Source organism: Oncorhynchus nerka, linkage group LG24 (genome assembly GCF_034236695.1).
Source record: "Oncorhynchus nerka isolate Pitt River linkage group LG24, Oner_Uvic_2.0, whole genome shotgun sequence".
Classification (NCBI taxonomy): Eukaryota; Metazoa; Chordata; class Actinopteri; order Salmoniformes; family Salmonidae; genus Oncorhynchus; species Oncorhynchus nerka.
The window spans coordinates 80,258,538-80,280,574 of record NC_088419.1 but is presented as its reverse complement, the minus strand read 5'-3'; the positions used below and the strand labels follow the sequence as shown (position 1 = coordinate 80,280,574).

At 42.2% G+C, this 22,037-nt stretch overlaps 1 protein-coding gene across 1 annotated transcript; it reads right to left on the bottom strand.

The window, feature by feature from the left end:
* Positions 1 to 262: 262 nt before the first annotated feature.
* On the bottom strand, positions 263 to 20,568 carry aldh9a1a.1 (aldehyde dehydrogenase 9 family, member A1a, tandem duplicate 1). The gene is made up of 12 exons (XM_029633184.2): positions 20,404 to 20,568; positions 19,854 to 20,023; positions 17,626 to 17,771; positions 14,105 to 14,234; positions 13,658 to 13,792; positions 13,168 to 13,364; positions 10,992 to 11,132; positions 5,865 to 6,053; positions 5,367 to 5,454; positions 1,387 to 1,528; positions 1,025 to 1,137; positions 263 to 696 (listed from the first exon to the last, which is right to left on the bottom strand). The coding sequence occupies exons 2-12, from the start codon at positions 19,990 to 19,992 to the stop codon at positions 596 to 598; spliced, it is 1,521 nt and encodes a 506-aa protein (XP_029489044.2). The 5' UTR covers positions 19,993 to 20,023; positions 20,404 to 20,568; the 3' UTR covers positions 263 to 595.
* Between the last annotated feature and the right edge of the window lie 1,469 nt (positions 20,569 to 22,037).

The following is a 22,037-nucleotide window of genomic DNA, read 5'->3' as shown; positions in this document are numbered from 1 at the left end:
TACGTGCATGGTAATCATTATTCCATCCAGCTTTCAACTTCACACACATTACACATCTTAGAATCTGTGGTGAGGTTGTACACATCCCCATGTGCTAGACTTCTGAATAGGGTAGTGGATTTAATATTGGTCCCACTCAGGCCTGTTAAGTACCATCACTTATATGTGAATTATAATTCGTTGTGAGGTTTTTAAATTAATTTTATATTCTTAACTATCAAACATCTGAAATGGAATACAATGTTGTGGGGAATAGGAAAACTGAGTATTACAAACTTTTATTCAAAATGTGAGAGATACATCTGCTAGAAAGTGACGGGGAAACGTTTGAACGCTTCTTCATATTGACTTTGGCTAGGATCACAGCTGAAATGGAAAGTATTACATGTATTGATCAAGTGAGGGAAGACTAGGCTTTTTAGCACTTGGTGACATCCTCATACTTACACATTGTACAGACAGACCAGCCATGTTAGTTACTTGCTGTTATAAACTATCAATAGCAATGTTACTTTCCTCAGATGCACAAATACACCAAACGTCTCAAGGACAGTAGCGTATAGGTCTTGGTTTTCCTTGGCACTTAATTGGTAAGTTAACAATTAAAGTAATCGTCCACGTCTCCCATCTCCACAACCACAGTCTTCAGCTGGGAGTAGTACTCGATGGTCACCTGGCCATTCTCCCTGCCAAAACCTGCGGAGAAAGAGAAGAGAACAATGAGCACCACATAGAACACATCCATCTAATGAGGAATATGTAATGTCCTGTTATCCCCATCTGCTCTCTTGCTTTCTATTTGTGTTGTTATTCCTTTGTTGCAAAAGTGCTGTAATGTTAACAAAATCTGATTATTATTCCTTCATTTCATATTACCGTTATGGCATTGTTACAACATCAGATCTGCTGACATATTCGAACCAATAATATGTGACAATAGTGTCTCTCTTTTCCTATGGGTTCGTAAGTAGGGTCCTGACAAACATTAATTACATTGAATGGATTATTATTATCATCATCATACCAGACTGCTTGTACCCTCCGAAGGGTACTTCCACAGGGCTGATGTTGTAGTTGTTGATGAAGCAGGTTCCAGCCTGCAGGTTCTCAGCCACCCGGTGGGCCCGGGATATATCCCTAAAGGGAAACGAGAACAGGAAGAGACTCAGTGTACGAGACAAGTTAGTGATTCGAAGTCTCCATCTCAATTCCCGCTATTCCTTGAATCTTATTTCCTCACCTCCTCAACCTATTTGGAGGAAAAAGTCCAATACCCCTCCCATCAGACCTTATCCAATACATTTTGAGGAGCCAAGGAGAGAGGATGCAAGGAATCGAGGAAAGATTATTGTAGAAGGTTATATGTGTATGGGTCTGGTACTGTACCTGGTAAAGACTCCAGAGGCCAGGCCAAATGTAGTGTTGTTGGCCCTCTTCAGCACTTCCTCTTCTGTGTCAAAGGGCATCACTGACATTACAGGCCCAAAGATCTCCTCCTTCACACACGTCATGTCGTCTGTGCAGTTGTCTGTGTTGGAATACATGGATGTGGAGTTACATATAAAGTTAGATACAAAATGTGGAGTTACAGTCATAGCTCCAAATATAGACTGGACAGTCACTACCAGAGCTCCTTGCTCTCCACGTCCTTTCCAACTGCTCCACGAAAAACCGCTCCAAATTCACCCCATTCATAAAAAAAAAAAATCACAATTTAACCAACACCTATCTATTTTTGTGACTGCCTTGACCTAACTTTTGAAGTATTGAAACCAAACCATATGATTTGAATGAAAATTATTTGAATAAACATGATTTTAAGAAGCACTCATGGCCTCCAGAATGGCGCAGCGGTCTAAGGCACTGCATCGCAGTGCTATATGCATCACTACAGACCCGGGTTTGCTCCCGGTCGCAACTGGGAGACCCATGAGGCGGCGCACAATTGGCCCAGCGCTGTCTGGGTTAGGGGAGGGTTTGGCTGGCCGGGATGTCCTTGACCCATCACGCTCTAGCGACTCCTTGTGGCGGGATGGGTGCATGGACGCTGACTTCGGGCAACAGTTGTATGGTATTTCCTCCAAGACATTGGTGTGGCTGGCCTCCGGGTTAAGTGTGTCAAGACGCCGTACAGATTGGCAGGTTCGTGTTTCGGAGGACGCATGGCTCTCGACCTTCACCTCTCCTGAGTCTCTACGGGAGTTGCAGCGATGGGACAAGACTAACTACCAATTGGATGTCACAAAATTGGGGAGAAAAATCATTTAAAAAAAAAAAATCATTTCAAATAGTATGTGTATGTGAGCACAGGGGTGCAGAGCATGCCCAATTTGACTGGAGCGCGGTGCATCCTGTCAGTCAGGAGAAAACACTGCATAATGATCTGCATGTTATTGTGTCAGTCAGGAGAAAACACTGCATAATGATCTGCATGTTATTGTATCAGTCAGGGGAAAACACTGCATAATGATCTGCATGTTATTGTATCAGTCAGGAGAAAACACTGCATAATGATCTGCATGTTATTGTATCAGTCACGGGAAAACACTGCATAATGATCTGCATGTTATTGTGTCCGTATGTGGAAAACACTGCATAATGATCTGCATCTTATTGTATCAGTATGAGGACAAAACACTCCATAATGATCTGCATGTTATTGTATCAGTCAGGGGAAAACACTGCATAATGATCTGCATGTTATTGTATCAGTCAGGGGAAAACACTGCATAATGATCTGCATGTTATTGTGTCAGTATGAGGACAAAACACTGCATAATGATCTGCATGTTATGGTGTCAGTATGAGGACAAAACACTGCATAATGATCTGCATGTTATGGTGTCAGTATGAGGACAAAACACTGCATAATGATCTGCATCTTCTTGTATCAGTATGAGGACAAAACACTGCATAATGATCTACATGTTATGGTGTCAGTATGAGGACAAAACACTGCATAATGATCTGCATGTTATTGTGTCAGTATGAGGACAAAACACTGCATAATGATCTGTATCTTATTGTATCAGTATGAGGACAAAACACTGCATAATGATCTGCATGTTATTGTGTCAGTATGAGGACAAACACTGCATAATGATCTGCATCTTATTGTATCAGTATGAGGACAAAACACTGCATAATGTCATGTTAGTGTCAGTATGAGGACAAAACACTGCATAATGATCTGCATCTTATTGTATCAGTATGAGGACAAAACACTGCATAATGATCTACATGTTATGGTGTCAGTATGAGGACAAAACACTGCATAATGATCTGCATCTTATTGTATCAGTATGAGGACAAAACACTGCATAATGATCTGCATGTTATGGTGTCAGTATGAGGACAAAACACTGCATAATGATCTGCATGTTATGGTGTCAGTATGAGGACAAAACACTGCATAATGATCTGCATGTTATGGTGTCAGTATGAGGACAAAACACTGCATAATGATCTGCATCTTCTTGTATCAGTATGAGGACAAAACACTGCATAATGATCTACATGTTATGGTGTCAGTATGAGGACAAAACACTGCATAATGATCTGCATGTTATTGTGTCAGTATGAGGACAAAACACTGCATAATGATCTGTATCTTAAAGTATGAGGACAAAACACTGCATAATGATCTGCATGTTATTGTGTCAGTATGAGGACAAACACTGCATAATGATCTGCATCTTATTGTATCAGTATGAGGACAAAACACTGCATAATGATCTACATGTTATGGTGTCAGTATGAGGACAAAACACTGCATAAATGATCTGCATCTTATTGTATCAGTATGAGGACAAAACACTGCATAATGATCTGCATGTTATTGTGTCAGTATGAGGACAAACACTGCATAATGATCTGCATCTTATTGTATCAGTATGAGGACAAAACACTGCATAATGATCTGCATGTTATTGTGTCCGTATGGGGAAAACGCTGCATGAAACCTTTACTATTCAGTTAAAACACACACCTTTTAAAACGTTAGGCACCAAACAGATTAAGGAGCACCAGAAATACATAGATTTTGACATAGTTTAGGCTTACATTAGGCCTATATGAATCCTACCTTTTGAAGAACATCTCATGAGTAGCAGACCCTTTTCCTTTCTTCCTGTGCAAATCAAATTTGCCTAAACCTACTGTCAAGTTACCAGGCTGTTAGCTAGCTAGGTATCATGACTGAACGTTGTTAGTTATCAAACCAATAAATTAGAGACCCAGGATTAGTTTAAAATGGCTCGCTAAATGGTTTGTGAAATCATATAAAAAATGGGCACGAATCCGGATAGAAAGAAAAGGAATCTCCGGTAATAGGGGTCATATTCTTTAACAGTTTAGACTGGAGACAAAAGCTGCAAGCATGCCTGTTATGAAACGGTGCTCAATTTCCCTCCCGGACAATCAGCGGCTGCATGACAGGGAACTTGCAAAGTCTACGCAGACTGGCCTGTGCTCTCCGTTATAACTGGGGAGGAAATTATACAATGCATCAACACTGCTGCTTTGCACAGTGCTCCAATGTAACAAATGTACAAATCTAACAGAAGACTCATCAGGGTCTGGGTCTGTATCCCCGCTCGCCATCACGGTTAAATTATATATATATTTTTTAAAGGCCAGAGAAATAGACAAGTGTGAAGAACGTACGGAGAGAAGCAGATGAGTGAGGGCTGGTAATGAGTTGGTTGGCTGATTACAGCTGGATATTATTGGACCTGCGCATACAAAAGACTAATGGCTGTTGCTTAAATTCAACTGACTTTATAAACATTTTGCAACAGGCGTCCTTACGAAAAAGACTGCAGTATTACTACAGTATGCTGAAAATACTGCATTCAAATTTTTTTTTTTTTTTTACTGCAGTTATCCCGCAGTACACTGCCGTTATCCTGCAGTACACTGCCGTTATCCTGCAGTACACTGCCGTTATCCTGCAGTACACTGCCGTTATCCTGCAGTACACTGCCGTTATCCTGCAGTACACTGCCGTTATCCTGCAGTACACTGCCGTTATCCTGCAGTACACTGCCATTATCCTGCAGTACACTGCCATTATCCTGCAGTACACTGCCATTATTCTGCAATCGGTGCATCCAAAATAACAGTCAACTGCAGTTACTGCACTTTTAGAACACCAAACCTTTTTTGTAAGGACGCCAGCAGTTTCTTTAGATCAGTAGGGCTGAAAGTCAGTAGTATCATATGAAACGGTACTACAGTATTCTAAAATATTGGCATCATAAGTATCGTGATGTTTTGGTACCATGACATTACTGCAGTACCGGTATACCATTCAACAGTGTTATGGAGCATGACAATTGGTGTAATTATGATTAAACAAGACCCACCCAGGACACAGGGAGACATGTAGTAACCTCCCTTCAGTTTGGGTTCAATCGGGGTAAAGGCTTCCCCTCCACAGAGAACCGTTGCCCCCTAAAGGAAAACAGATTTGTATTAGACAAAGGCTGACAAAAAAATTACATTGCAGATCACAACATGATGATTTGGGTTAGGTACAAAATTCAGACAAACAGTAGACTGAAGGATGGGGTAGACATTATTTTAAGGTACCCACTGTCCTGGGGGGGGGGGGGGGGGGGGGGGAGTTCAGTTTTGTGCCCGACAGGATACAGTCAGACCCGGAACCCCGAAGACGGTATCCCGGAGAGGGTCTCATGGGCGAAACCTATCCTTTTTGATCTATTATTTAAATAAACACCCTTGAAAATGAGCTAATCCTTCACTGGCAGTGTCTGATCTGGGTACACGCCTTGACCAAACCCCCTGGTCTGCCACAGTACCCTACTGAACACAATCCAGGTTGCACATTCATTTACTGATACCTCTTTCTTGGCCTGGCTGACAAAGCCCAGCACCTTGTCCAGGTGTTGCCTAGTGATCAGGGCTCCCATGCGGGTGTTCTCCAGGAGAGGGTCCCCTATTCGGATGGCCTTGGTCCTCTTAACCACCTCCTCCAGGAACACAGGCATGATCTCCCTCTGCACGTACACCCGCGTCCCGTTACAGCACACCTAAACAGGGGAGACCAGAGGTAGGCGGTTGGTGAAGAAGGTTGCATGTCAACATGATAGTAAGTCAATAGAGTTCAACTCAATAGAAACCAAGAGTGGAAGAAGATACATGTATCACAAGTTCAAAGGGTAAGGAAAGCCAAGCTTCACATATGCTTAAATCAAGGTCAGAAAAATTATCAAATCAAATTTTATTGGTCACATAACATCAGCTAAACATGTGTATTGCAGGTGTAGCGAAATGCTTGATTCCAGCTCAGACAGTGCAGTAATATCTAACAATTCACACAAACCCAAAAGTTAGAGATGGAATTAAGGAATATATAAATATTAGGATGAACAATGTCGAAATGGCATAGACTAAAATACAGTAGAATAGATTACAGAATATACATATGAGTGTAAAGCAAAAATGTAAACAATAATGGAACACTAGTCACTTTCATAAAGTAACCAGTGATTTCATGTCTATGTATATAGGGCAGCAGCCTCTAAGGTGCAGGGTTACGTAACTGGGTGGAAGCCACCTAGTGATGGCTATTTAACAGCCTGATGGCCTCGAGATCAAAGCTGTTTTTCAGTCTCTCGGTCCCAGCTTTGATGCACCTGTACTGACCTTGCCTTCTGGATGGTAGAAGGGTGAACAGGCAGTGGCTCGGGTGGTTGTTGTCCTTGATGATCTTTTTGGCCTTCCTGTGACATCGGGTGCTGTGGGTGTCCTGGAGGGCAGGTAGTTTGCCCCTGGTGATGCGTTGGACAGACCGCACCACCCTCTGGAGAGCCCTGCAGTTGCAGGCGGTGCAGTTGCCGTACCAGGCGATGATACAGCCCGACAGGATGCTCTCAATTGTGCATGTGTAAGAGTGTGTGAGGGTTTTAGGGTGCCAAGCCAAATGTCTTCAGCCTCCTGAGTTTGAAGAGGCACCGTTGTGCCTTCTTCACCACACGGTCTGTGTAGGTGGACCATTTCATATCGTCAGTGATGTGTACACCGAGGAACTTGAAGCTGTCTACCTGCTCCACCGCTGTCCCGTCGATGTGGATTAGGGGCGTGCTCCCTCTGCTGTTTTCTTAAGTCCATGATCAGCTCCTTTGTTTTGTTGACATTGAGCAGGTTATCTTCCTGGCACCACACTCCCAGGGCCCTCACCTTCTCCATGTAGGCTGTCTCGTCATTGTTGGTAATCAGGCCTACTACTGTTGTGTTGTCTGCAAACTTTATGATTGAGTTGGAGGTGTGTGTGTGGCCACGCAGTCATGGGTGAACAGAGAGTACAGGAGGGGCCTGAGCACGCATCCTTGTGGGGCCTGTGTTGAGGATCAGCGAAGTAGAGGTGTTGTTTCCTACCTTCACCACCTGGGGACAGCCTGTCAGGAATTCCAGGACCCAGTTGCACAGGGCGGGGTTCAGACCCAGGGCCCCGATCTTAATGATGAGCTTGGAGGGTACTATGGTGTTGAATGCTGAGCTATAGTCAATAAACAGCATTCTTACAGCATTCGTGTCCAATATCCATGCATGGAGAAGGTAATACAGTACTCCTGTACATACTACATCATGGATGGGCAACTGGCAGCCCGTGGCATCAATTTAAAAAAATTTGGAACTCAGTCGGGGTCTCAACTTAAGTTGAGAGTTAGTTAGAATACTCCTTGTGCAATTTAGATGTGGTTGTGCATTGGTTTCTCATTATGTCAGTCACTAACCACGATTCCATCCAAAGTTAACGCAAGTAAAGTCAAAAATTAAAATTAATTATGTGAGAAATGGTGGTGGTGGAAACACCTTTATATGTGCAAATATTGATATAATAAGTATTATATCGAAGTGAACTTGGAGTCACGCAAAGATATGGTGTGTGGTCCGGTCCTCCCACTAGGACTTGGGAAACAATGCAGTTTATTAGGCTACAGATGAGAAGTTACATTAATTTTATTATTTAATAAAAGGTAAAAAAATAAATAGAAATATATATATTTAATGTAACCTTTATTTACTAGGCAAGTCAGTTAAGAACAAATACTTATTTACAATAACGGCCTACCCCGGCCAAACCCTAACGACACTGGGCCAATTGCGCGTCGCCCTACAAGACGACCAATCACAGTCGGGTGTGATACAGCCTGGAATCGAACCAGGGTCTGTAGTGACGCCTCTAGCACTGAGATGCAGTGCCTTAGACCGCTGTGCCACTCGGAAGATCCCAGTTATGAACTTCAGAGTTGTGAAAATCCACAGTGACCTTGGTCCTTTCCAATAAATATTGAGGGTATTATTCTGGTGACATGATTGATGCTTGACTGCGGTTTAACAAATACTCTTGCTCTTATCCACCCTAATGTCATCATGTAGACCACCCTAATGTCATCATGTAGACCACCCTACCTGCAGTCTACCCACACTGTATCTGCAAGCTGTTGGCTAGAGCGCATGTGCCAAGACCAAAGTAGGCACATTTGCTATTTAACGCAACAGTTTGACAAAACTAAATCTGTAGAGTAGAAAATGCAATTGAAACACATTGAACTTTATCCGATTCATGAAAAATGTGCATATTTTCTTCATGCAAATATTCTAAAATCTGCATAAAGATTCACCAATTGGATGGAAACCTAACTACTGACAGTCAATTAGCCCATGTCAGCTAAAATTATGGAAAGATTGGGAAGTTAGCTAACTTACCAATCTAAACTCGTAGTAATTATGTTGAATTATCGACCGAGTGGCTCCCATTGATTGTTAGTCACTCACTCAAATATCATATTAGAAAACCGCAAACATTTCTCTCCACCCTATGACAAAATGTGTAGAATTTGCAGGACATTAGCTGTAAAACTGCAAATTATTCTCTCAGCCCCATAGCAAAATGTATAGAATTGCAAGAAATGACTATGAAACTATAAAAAAATGTCTCTCCACTGCATATGTGGGTATGGATGAGGGCTAGCAGACGTGCGAGCCACTGGGCCCCTCTTGATGAATTCAGATTTTTTTTAAATGGCACCCGCACCCATCAAAGTTGCTTATCCCTGTGCTACATTCAGTGTTTCCCACAAGTCCCCAAAATATTTCACAAAACAACCTATATTTTGGTTGCCTCTGGTACATTCTAATGCCTCTATTCCAGCCGAAATACACAGCAAAATGATTGAATTATTGATCAAATTTACCTTCCAGATTGGAAAAACATGTGGTAAATTACCGATTTTGGGTGAGCAGTGGTAACGGCTGAGATTCTCTGACATCACCTTGCTAGTAGCAGTTTAGAAAACTCAAACTAACATTGAACAACAACCTAGTGTGTGAACAAAACTATGTAAATATCCAAGAAACACAAGGATAAAGTCACTTTAGTAGACTTTTGGGTAAATTCGACCAACTTCTATGCTTGTGCGCTTCTACAAAGGTATCTTTCAGCACTTCACTCAATGCGCACAGCACCCCATGCACTGTTGCAAAGTAGTTATTTGCATAGACATAAGAAATCATTCTTATTTATATGATCCTTGTGTTATTAGCTACCAGCTATTAAACAAAATGGCAGTAAGACAAAAAAAAGAAAAGATTTGTAGCTATAAATTAGTTTTCAATTCGCACATCAATTTTTAGCCGCATATGAAAGTAAAATGGTAGCACTCTATAGCCCTGAAATACACTGAGAGACAATAAAGAAGCATCCTCTCCACCTCTGCAGAATTTCTTTACACAACCAACCACAGCACACACAAATCACACTACCCACAGGAGGCGGGACAGACAGCAGATTGTCAAACTAGTAGCGTTTCCCTGTCATTGATCGCTTTGTTACTGACAGGCACCTAAACGATCAATAGATTGCTAGAAGATGCACATTGTTCATTCTAGTGTGAGGGAGACAGCTTGGCTGTTTTTTTTTTTTGACTAGCAAATTGAAAAGTAGCCTAGTTAATTTAAGTGGAAAAAGAAGCAGGCTGAAAATGTGTCTGTAATTGGCTGTTTAGACGACAGCCGGCGCTAGTAGAAGACACTGTAAATCAATCGAGAGCATCCTGGCGGGCTGTATCACCGCCTGGTACGGCAACTGCTCCGCCCTCAACCGTAAGGCTCTCCAGAGGGTAGTGAGGTCTGCACAACGCATCACCGGGGGCAAACTACCTGCCCTCCAGGACACCTACACCACCCGATGTTACAGGAAGGCCATAAAGATCATCAAGGACATCAACCACCCGAACCACTGCCTGTTCACCCCGCTATCATCCAGAAGGCGAGGTCAGTACAGGTGCATCAAAGCTGGGACTGAGAGACTGAAAAACAGCTTCTATCTCAAGGCTATCAGACTGTTAAACAGCCACCATTGAGTGGCTGCTGCCAACACACTGTCATTGACACTGACCCAACTCCAGCCACTTTAATAATGGGAATTGATGGGAAATGATGTAAATATATCACTAGCCACTTTAAACAATGCTACCTTATATAATGTTACTTACCCTACATTATTCATCTCATATGCATACGTATATACTGTACTCTACATCATCGACTGCATCCTTATGTAATACATGTATCACTAGCCACTTTAACTATGCCACTTTGTTTACTTTGTCTACATACTCATCTCATATGTATATACTGTACTCGATACCATCTACTGTATGCTGATCTGTACCATCACTCATTCATATATCCTTATGTACATATTCTTTATCCCCTTACACTGTGTATAAGACAGTAGTTTTGGAATTGTTAGTTAGATTACTTGTTGGTTATCACTGCATTGTCGGAACTAGAAGCACAAGCATTTCGCTACACTCGCATTAACATCTGCTAACCATGTGTATGTGACAAATAAAATTTGATTTGATTTGATCAATACAGACAACAGTATTGGGACATTAAGTAAGAAGTCAGTCAGCACTGAAAGTAAAGTAAGAAGTCGGTTAACATTGAGAGCTCACTTCTCCCTGAGTCAGGAAGTTAGCCATGAGCGCCCCCCTCACTGCGTTCTCCAGCTCACAGTCCTTAAAGATGATGAGGGGTGATTTCCCTCCCAGCTCCAGAGTCACCTGCTTTACAGTCTTCGCAGACATCTCCATGATCTGAAAGGAAGAGAGAACATGATTGTAGGAAAGGTCCAATTAGCCAATGAGAACTGAAATAAATTAATACTGACCAATAATCATATCAATAGTGTTAAAAAAGGTATGGCCATGGGAATAGTACTTCCCAAATGAATGTTTAATGAACAAGTCTTGTCTGACAGATGTTTTAGACAATTGCAGGACTACACTGCCTCCTACTGACCATTACATTGTATGATAAATAAATACCTCTAGATGGCAGTGTTGTCCCTAACATTGATCGTGGTGATGGTGACAAAGAATATGGGTCATAAATCAAAAGTTATTTGTCACATGCACCCAATACAATAAGTGTAGACATTACCGTGAATTGCTTACTTACAAGCACTTAACCAAAAATGCAGAAAGAAAATATTAAGTAATCTAAAAGTTAAAGAAACACAATTAAATAACAATAAAGGAGGCTATATACAGGGGGTATATGTACATGTAGGTAGGGCTAAAGTGACTATGCATAGATAATAAACAGTAAGTAGCAGCAGTGAAAACAAAACCCAAAGCAAATGGTCTGGGTAGCCAATGTATTAATTTCACCTTTATTTAACCAGGTAGGCCAGTTGAGAACAAGTTCTCATTTACAACTGCAACCTGGCCAAGATAAAGCATAGCAGTGCGACAAAAGCAACAAATAGTTACACATACAGTCGATAACACGATAGAAAAATCTATATACAGTGTGTGCAAATGCAGTAAGATTATGGAGGTTAGGCATTAAATAGGCCATAGTGGCGAAATAATTACAATTTAGCATGAACACTGGAGTGATATATGTGCAAGTAGCGATACTGGGGTGCATAGGAGGAAATAATAATAATATGGGGATGAGGTAGTTGGGTGGGCTGTGTACAGGTGCAATGATCGGTAAGCTGCTGACAGCTGATGCTTAAAGTTAGTGAGGGAGATATAAGAATCCATATGAAAGAGAGGTTGAACAGGCTAGTAATAGGTGTTGCGAAAATTTTGGCTAATCATTCTAGAAAGAGATTGTCTAGCCCAGCTGATTTGTAGGGGTCCAGATTTTGCAGCTCTTTCAGAACATCAGCTATCTGGATTTGGGTGAAGGAGAAGTGGGGAGGCTTGTACAAGTTGCTGTGGGGGTGAAGAGCTGTTGACCGGGTTAGGGGTAGCCAGGTGGAAAGCATGGCTAGCCGTAGAAAAATGCTTATTGAAATTCTCAATTATCATGGATTTATCGGTGGTGACAGTGTTTCCTAGCCTCAGTGCAGTGGGCAGCTGGGAGGAGATGCTCTTATTCTCCATGGACTTTACAGTGTCCCAGAACTTTGTGGAGTTTGTATTTGGAAAAGCTAGCCTTTGCTTTCCTAACTGCCTGTGTATATTGGTTCCTAACTTCCTTGAAAGGTTGCCTATCGCAGGGGCTATTCAATGCTAATGCAGTACGCCACAAGATGTTTTTGTTCTTTACGGACACAGGCAATGAGGCAGTGATCGCTGAGATCCTGGTTGAAGACAGCAGAGGTGTATTTAGAGGGCAGGCTGGTCAGGATGATATATAGGAGGGTGCCCATGTTTACAGATTTAGGGTTGTACCTGGTAGGTTCCTTGATAATTTGTGTGAGATTGAGGGCATCCATCTTAGATTGTAGGGCGGTCGGGGTGTTAAGCATATCCCAGTTTAGGTCACCTAACAGTACAAACTCTTGTTCAGCGGTCTTGCCATTGATGAGCAGAGAAGCAATTTGGTTTCTCAAGTTACTCTCGTTATCAATAGATCCAGAGAGGTCAATTACTGGCTGTGAGTTTCAGTGAGACTGAGATTATGAACATAGAGGTGACTGAAGGCTTGCCATGACAAGAATTTAGGATTGTACTCAGAGGACACAGTGGCAAAATCTTTTACAACTGAAACAAGCATTTCTTATTGGACTAGTTTAGGTAGTCCCTCCCTGTTTCAGTCTGTTTTCTTATGTTTGGTGCCTAATGATTACGACCTTGGTAAACACGCAATAAAGTATTTTGTTTCAGTCTGTACCTTCTTCCCAGTTGGGACACTGCCAGTGAAGGACACCTTAGCCACGCCGGGGTGATTACAGAGCAGGGTGCCGGTCTCCGCCCCACCCTGCACCACGTTGAAGAGCCCATCAGGTACCCCAGCCTCTTTGTAGATCTCAGCCAGAATCACAGCGGTCACAGCAGTGAAAGGAGAAGGCTTGAACACCATGGCATTACCTGGGGATAAAGAGAGACACGGAAATAAATAAATAAAATACTTAGTATCACTCACAGTACAATCGGTCTCTAAAAGACAGAGATACCGGTTCAAAATCTACTATTCCTCTTCATATGCATAGTTAATTTAAATTTCCATGAAAAGAACAGATACATTCATTATACAAAATAATGAAATATGTATTGATTAGTTTTATGTCATCTAATCATAACTGAAATGTGAAGCAAAAAAAAACAACATTCCACAGGGTGATGGTAATGCATATGAACGCTGGAGTTCATGGCAAACGTACCACAGGCCAGGGCAGGAGCAGACTTCCAACAGGCGATCTGGAAGGGGTAGTTCCAGGCCCCAATGCCCACACATACCCCCAGGGCCTCCCGTCTGGTGTAAGCAAAGGATCCTCCGGGCAGTTGGATGTGCTGGCCTGAGGTGAATGAAAGGTCAACTGTAACATTGCTATGAATGCTATTGCAGATATATTGTAGTTGTGTGATTCATTATTAGGGTGCAACAAATTTGTCTGTGTTATGCATCATTCAGTAAAAGTTAAAAACCTGTCACTATGCCCATAAGCATAAAAGACAAAGAAAAGTGAAGAATACATTGTTTAAAGAGAAGAAAATAGTCAGGCCTATAAGAATACAATGTATATGTGTTTAAGAACCACAATAGCATAAGATAGTAATTGGTCAAAATCATTTTGTTTATAGATGTCTTCCACAGAGTGTGTTCCTACCTGCCAGTGTGCCAGCAATGCCAGCGTAGTACTCTAAGGTCTGCCAGGAAATATCAATGTCCACCCGGGCCTCTGTGATAGACTTCCCATTGTTGATCACCTCCAACTTGGCAATGTTGTCTCTTCTCTCCTGTTAACAGCATTGGGAATAGTGGTCCTTTGTAGCTTAGTTGGTAGAGCATTGCGCTTGTAACGTCAGTGTAGTGGGTTTGATTCCCGAGATCACCCATTTCTTTTCTAAAATGTGATCACTGAGGTACAGCACACTGTAAACCTCTAGTAAGTTGAACTGAGTCAATGAAAAATCATTATTACCTCAAATGTTTGTGGTACTGACTCAAAACTAAATGAGAATTCACAACCACATTTTTTAAACAAATGAACTTTTACCCAGCATGCTCTACTGCAGGTTGACTTTTTGGAATTGTTCTTCATATCTGTGTTTTTGTATGTTTTTTTATTTAACCAGGTAGGCCAGTTGAGAACAAGTTCTCATTTACAATTGCAACCTGGCCAAGATAAAGCAAAGCAGTGTGACAACAACAGAGTTACACATGGAATAAACAAGCGTACAGTCAATAACACAATAGAAAAAAAAGAAAGTCTATATACAGTGTGTGCAAATGGCGTGAGGTGGTAAAGGCAATAAATAATAGTGAAGTAATTACAGTTTAGCAAATTAACACTGGAGTGATAAATAGCAGATGATGATGTGCAAGCAGAAATACTGGTGAGCAAAAGAGCAGAAAAGTAAATGAAAACAATATGGGGATGAGGTAGGTAGATTGGGTGGGCTATTTACAGATGGGCTATGTACAGCTGCAGTGATCGGTTAGCTGCTCAGATAGCTGATGTTTAAAGTTAGTGAGGGAAATGTAAGTCTCCAGCTTCAGCGATTTTTGCAATTCGTTCCAGTCATTGGCAGCAGAGAACTGGAAGGAAAGGCGGCCAAAAGAGGTGTTGGCTTTGGGGATGACCAGTGAGATATACCTGCTGGAGCGCGTGCTACGGGTGGGTGTTGTTATCGTGACCAGTGAGCTGAGATAAGGCGGAGCTATACCTAGCATAGACTTATAGATGACCTGGAGCCAGTGGGTCTGGCGACGAATATGTAGCGAGGGCCAGCCAAATAGAGCATACAGGTCGCAGTGGTGGGTGGTATAAGGGGCTTTGGTGACAAACGGGTGGCACTGTGAGACTGAGACTGCATCCAGTTTGCTGAGTAGAGTATTGGAAGCTATTGGCCAGGGCAATGAAGACGGCTGCACAGTACTGTCTTTTATCGATGGCGGTTATGATATTGTTTAGTACTTTGAGCGTGGCTGAGGTGCACCCGTGACCAGCTCGGAAACCAGATTGCACAGCGGAGAAGGTACAGTGAGATTCGAAATGGTCAGTGATCTGTTCCTTGCCTTGGCTTTCGAAGACTTTCGAAAGGCAGGCAGCATAGATATAGGTCTATAACAGTTTGGGACGAGTGTCACCACTTTTGAAGAGGGGGATGACCACGGCAGATTTAAAATCTTTAGGGATCTCGGACGATGCGAAAGAGGTTGAACAGACTGGTAATAGGGGTTGCAACAATGGCGGCGGATCATTTTAGAAAGAGAGGGTCCAGATTGTCTAGCCCTGCTGATTTGTACAGGTCCAGGTTTTGCAGCTCTTTCAGAACACCTGCTATCTGGATTTGGGTGAATGAGAAGCTGGGGAGGCTTGGGCAAGTAGCTGCGGGGGATGGGGAGCTGTTGGCTGGGGTTGGGGTAGCCAGGAGAAAAGCATGGCCAGCCGTAGAGAAATGCCCCAAAACTTTCTGGAGTTAGAGCTACAGGATGCACATTTCTGTTTGAAAAAGCTAGCCTTTGCTTTCCTGACTGACTGTGTGTATTGGTTCCTGACTTCCCTTAAAAGTCACATATCGCGGGGACTATTCAATGCTAGTGCAGTCCACCAAGGGAGTCAATGTACATTGAGTGATTGATTAATTAATCAATAACAATTTTTTCTAAACTAATCAAATTATTTAGAATTTTTACACCCATTACTGGAATGGTTATCCCAGTTGAAATGGTTTAGGTAGTCTCCTCACAGTTCCTAACCCTGGCAGTCATTATGAATGCAGGTTGCAATTGAGTAAAAAGTCTAACTGTTGTATATCCTAACTCTAGTTGGATTTAAATAGGAATTACATTTGACTTTGCAAGCCAGCATAACATGATTTGCAAAATTCTGGTAAATTTCCCAGGTTTTCCAGAAATCCCGATTAGAAGATTCCTGGAAATCCTCCTCCCAGCATTTTTATAAATCTGGGAATTTTCGGAAAGATACCGGAATTGTGCCACTTGCAGGTGTGAGTGGCCTCTAAACTGTAAAGCTAGGCCTCAAAATAAGGCCTCACGAGAAATGTAATGTCCTAAAGAGTTTAATTATCGCTCTCTCACTAACCTTTATTTAACTAGGCAAGTCAGTTACGAACAAATTCCTATTTACAATGACAGCCTACCGGGGAACAATGGGTTAACTGTCTTGTTCAGGGACAGAACTTTTCCCTTATCAGCTCGGGGATTTGATCCAGCAACCTTTCGGTTACTGGCCCAACGCTCTAACCACGGGGTCGGCAGGTAACGATAATATTCACCCAGGAACTCACATGGTGAAGGCCACAGGACTGAATATGAACGAACTCAACAACCATATCTCAGTTACAATAAAATACAGTCATGGATGGTAACTCAACAATTCCTCAAAAAGGCAAAGAACTCTTAGGGAAATTATATTGGAGGCGTGGCTTCGTAGGGGTATTACAAAAATGTTTCAAGCTTATACAACTCAAAACTGTTTGAGTAATGACCACAAAAGATCTGAAAGTAACTGTACTCATAAAGTGAAACAGATTTCCTCCGAGGTTTTGAGTAGACAGCACATTGGAGTTTACAGTGTACTATTCCTGTGCATTTAATAAATAACTAGGATTGCACATTTTCAACCAAGTTCAATTATGTTGTGTAACATTTTCAAAACTTTCCTGGCACTGTTCCCAGAAACCTTTAAAGCAACTTCAGTTCACCACTAATATTTGGGATGATGCATAACAGCAAGAATGTTCCAATCAGCAATTTATGTCCTCAAATCAAACAAAAATTGGATTGGTCACACACATATTTAGCAGATGTTATTGCGGGTGTAAAGAAATGCTTGTGTTTCAGTTCACAAAAACACGAATCTAAAAGTAAAATTATGGAATTAAGAAATATATAAATATTGGATAGAGCAATGTCGGAGTGGCAATCACTTACAAAGACTCCTTGGTACAGAGCTAACTCGACAAAAAGGGCCTCAGATTCATTAAATGTAACTCCACACCCCTGCTGTACACTGTAAAGAGGTATGGAATGCAATGCACTCATGAAAAGTCTGAAATTATTTAAAGATAAATATAATTTCTCTGTTCAGTAGCTTATATTCTAATTCTAACAGCAATGTTATGAAATTATGCAGCATTCTGCTCACATGACATGTCTCACCCTGATGATGCGAGCAGCCTCCAGCATAACTCGGGCCCTCTCCATGCCTGCCATCTTGCTCCACTTTAGGTAGGCAGTATGTGCACTTTGGATGGCCTGGTCCACCTCCTCTTTCCCACATGGAAACATGTCACACAGCTTACGCCCTGCAGACACCAGATGAAAAAGACAAATAAACACTTCAAACATCTAACCGGCAAACAGAATCTTGGAGGGGGAGGGGGCATATTGCAAATTGGTCAGTGAACTTTTGCTGACCCCAAATAGTGAGGTAATACTTTGTCCAAAAATTATGCAGAAAAATTAATCCATGCTTTTGTTACTTCTAGGTTAGACTACTGCAATGCTCTACTTTCCTGCTACCCGGATAAAGCACTAAATAAACTTCAGTTAGTGCTAAACACAGCTGCTAGAATCCTGACTAGAACCAAAATATTTGATCATATTACTCCAGTGCTAGCCTCCCTACACTGGCTTCCTGTTAAGGCAAGGGCTAATTTCAAGGTTTTTACTGCCAACCTACAAAGCATTACATGGGCTTGCTCCTACCCATCTTTCCGATTTGGTCCTGCCGTACATACCTACAAGTACGCTACGGTCACAAGACGCAGGCCTCCTAATTGTCCCTAGAATTTCTAAGCAAACAGCTCGAGGCAAGGCTTTCTCCTATAGAGCTCCATTTTTATGGAACGGTCTGCCTACCCATGTGAGAGATGCAGACTCAGTCTCAACCTTTAAGTCTTTACTGAAGACTCATCTCTTCAGTGGGTCCTATGATTGAGTGTAGTCTGGCCCAGGAGTGTGAAGGTGAACGGAAAGGCTCTGGAGCAACGAACCACCCTTGCTGTCTTTGCCTGGCCGGTTCCCCTCTCTCCACTGGGATTCTCTGCCTCTAACCCTATTACAGGGGCTGAGTCACTGGTTTACTGGTGCTCTTTCATGCTGTCCCTAGGAGGGTTGCTTCACTTGAGTGGGTTGAGTCACTGAAGTGATCTTCCTGTCTGGGTTGGCGCCCCCCCTTGGGTTGTGCCGTGGCGGGGATCTTTGTGGGCTATACTCGGACTTGTCTCAGGATGGTAAGTTGGTGGTTGAAGATATCCCTCTAGTGGTGTGGGGGCTGTGCTTTGGCAAAGTGGGTGGGGTTATATCCTTCCTGTTTGGCCCTGTCCGAGGGTATAATCAGATGGGGCCACAGTGCCTCCTGACCTCTCCTGTCTCAGCCTCCAGTATTTATGCTGCAGTAGTTTGTGTCAGGTGGCTAGGGTCAGTTTGTTATATCTAGAGTACTTCTCCTGTCTTATCTGGTGTCCTGTGTGAATTTAAGTATGCACTCTCTAATTCTCTCTTTCTCTCAGGGAACCTGAGCCCTAGGACCATGCCTCAGGACTACCTGGCATGATGACTCCTTGCTGTCCCCAGTCCACCTGGCCGTGCTGCTGCTCCAGTTTCAACTGTTCTGCCTGCGGCTATGGAATCCTGAACTGTTCACCGGACGTTCTACCTGTCCCAGACCTGCTGTTTTCAACTCTCTAGAGACAGCAGGAGTGGTAGAGATACTCTTAATGATCAGCTATGAAAAGCCAACTGACATTTACCCCTGAGGTGCTGACTTGCTGCACCCTCGACAACTACTGTGATTATTATTATTTGACCATGCTGGTCATTTATGAACATTTGAACATCTTGGCCATGCTCGGTTATAATCTCCACCCGGCACAGCCAGAAGAAGACTGGCCACCCCTCATAGCCTGGTTCGTCTCTAGGTTTCGTCCTAGGTTTTGGCCTTTCTAGGGAGTTTTTCCTAGCCACTGTGCTTCTACACCTGCATTGTTTGCTGTTTGGGGTTTTAGGCTGGGTTTCTGTACAGCACTTTGAGATATCAGCAGATGTACGAAGGGCTATATAAATACATTTTATTTGATAATAATATTCTAATGGAAACTAAACAACATAAAAAGGTCAGTGAAACTTAACACTTACATTCCAGATACTGGATAACTAGGAGATCTATGTCTGGTCAACTGTGCGCCGAGATACCTTTTTACTACAATACAGTAACGTATCTAAATATATTCAATGCATCTGAGATATAGGCCTACAGCTCTATTAAATCAGAAAGCCTACGAGTAAAAGCATTTCACTGTTAGTCCACGCCGGTTGTTTACGAAGCATGTGACGAATAACATTTGATTTAGTAAACGGTCTAGTGTTTGTAGTATGCTACAAACCAGTTGCAGGTTCGTGGACGGGCTCCGCGTTAATTCCATCCTTGGGTTTAACTCTGCACCCGCCCCAGAAATTTAAGTGGTCTGTCACCACGACCTGTCCAGTGGAGGCACCTGACATAGACTCTAGAAGCTGGGCCATGTTCGACAATGTCCAACTGTGTGTGAATCACCTGTAAGGACAAATAAAATAGGAGTGATCAGACTGCAACATTATTCAAATGGAAGAGTTGCGGCAGTTTCAGGCAAACAATAGCGCATGGGCAAAAGATTTAGTTAGCTAAATATGTATCTACATGCATGTAGACTTTTACTCATTTAGTTAGTTAAATATGTATCTACATGCATGTAGACTTTTACTCATTTAGTTAGCATGCATTCGTACGTATTTGCAGAAGAAAAAGTCCTCCAGACAGTCAGCAACAATATAAACACGCCCTTTCACAAGGCAGCAAAAACGCAGGCTTCAGGCCTAGCCTAGCAGCGAGCTAAAACGAATTATTCTGCATATTTAATCAAAATCACACTTATTTAATCATTTGTGTGTTCCTACCGTCGTCTGTTCCGTAAATCGAAGCTTTCGTCCTGCTTTGGATTTGACGTTTTATTGATGCAAGTCAGCAGATATCGTATCAGACAGACGCACTTCGCCCCTCGTAAACAGGGAATGTGTAAAATATTAGCCACTAAACCAGTGTGGAAATACTGTATGAATATGACCGCAGTTTAAATCTTCAGCAATTACACAATATGGGCGGGATTAGTTTCAGGGTGTCTGATAGCTTGCCTTTCACATATACATGGACTGTATCATCCGGATACTTGAGCATTTGAAATAAGTGTTTCGACGTTTATTCTAAAACCTGGGCAATTGAGTTGGCCCCTTACATTACAGTTTAGGTCATGAGGACACAAGTGTCAATAACCGGGTCATTCCTACAATGGGGACACAGTGCCTCCTGACCTCTCCTGTCTCAGCCTCCAGTATTTATGCTGCAGTAGTTTGTGTCAGGTGGCTAGGGTCAGTTTGTTATATCTAGAGTACTTCTCCTGTCTTATCTGGTGTCCTGTGTGAATTTAAGTATGCACTCTCTAATCTCAACATTTTTGAAAAAATAAATATATATACAGTACCGGTCAAATGTTTGGACACACCTACTCATTCAAGGGTTTTTCTTTATTTTTCTTTATTTTTTCACTATTTTCTATATTTCTACATTGTAGAATAATAGCGAAAACATAAAAACTATGAAATAACACATATGGAATCATGTAGTAACCAAAAAAGTGCTAAAAAAAATTCTAAACGTTTTATATTTGAGATTCTTCAAAGTAGCCCCTCTTTGCCTTGCTTTGCCAACTCTCGACATTCTCTCAAACAGGTAGTCAACTGGAATGCATTTAAAGTAACAAGTGTGCCTGGTTAAAAATGTATTTGTGGAATTTCTTTCCTTCTTAATAAATTTGAGCCAATCAGTTGGTTTGTGACAAGGTAGGGGTGGCATACAGAAGATCAAATCAAATGTATTTATATAGCACTTCGTACATCAGCTGATATCTCAAAGTACTGTACAGAAACCCAGCCTAAAACCCCAAACAGCAAGCAATGCAGGTGTAGAAGCACGGTAGCCCTATTTGGTAAAAAACCAAGTCCATAATATGGCAAGAACAGCTCAAATAAGCAAAGAGAAACAACAGTCCATCATTACTTTAAGACATGAAGGTCAGTCAATCCGGGACATTTCAAGAACTTTGAAAGTTTCTTCAAGTGCTACCGGACAACGTAATAGTTTTTACTTTTTAATTACCCTTTATATTTTTTGTTTTTCCCTCACTCATTTTTTGTTTCTTCCATTCAACCTTTTCGCCCCGGACGCTTTATCTGGACGTGGTTCGTCAGGACCTCCACCAGTCGAAACTAAGTAGTAACATTAGCATGATGCCTTCTTATTCCAGTCGCTGTACTCATAATATACAGGAGAACGATCGCCTTGCGGCGAGGATAGCTGTGCTACAAGCTAGGCTTCAGACGCAATCGTTAGGCAAGGGTAATTTCAGTGTAGGAAAGGATGAAACAGTGTCTGTGCCACCAGTAAGTACGGGGTCTGAGACGCCGAAGCCTCCCACCATTAGCTCTGACAAAATGAAAACCCTAGTCATTGGCGACTCCATTACCCACAGTATTAG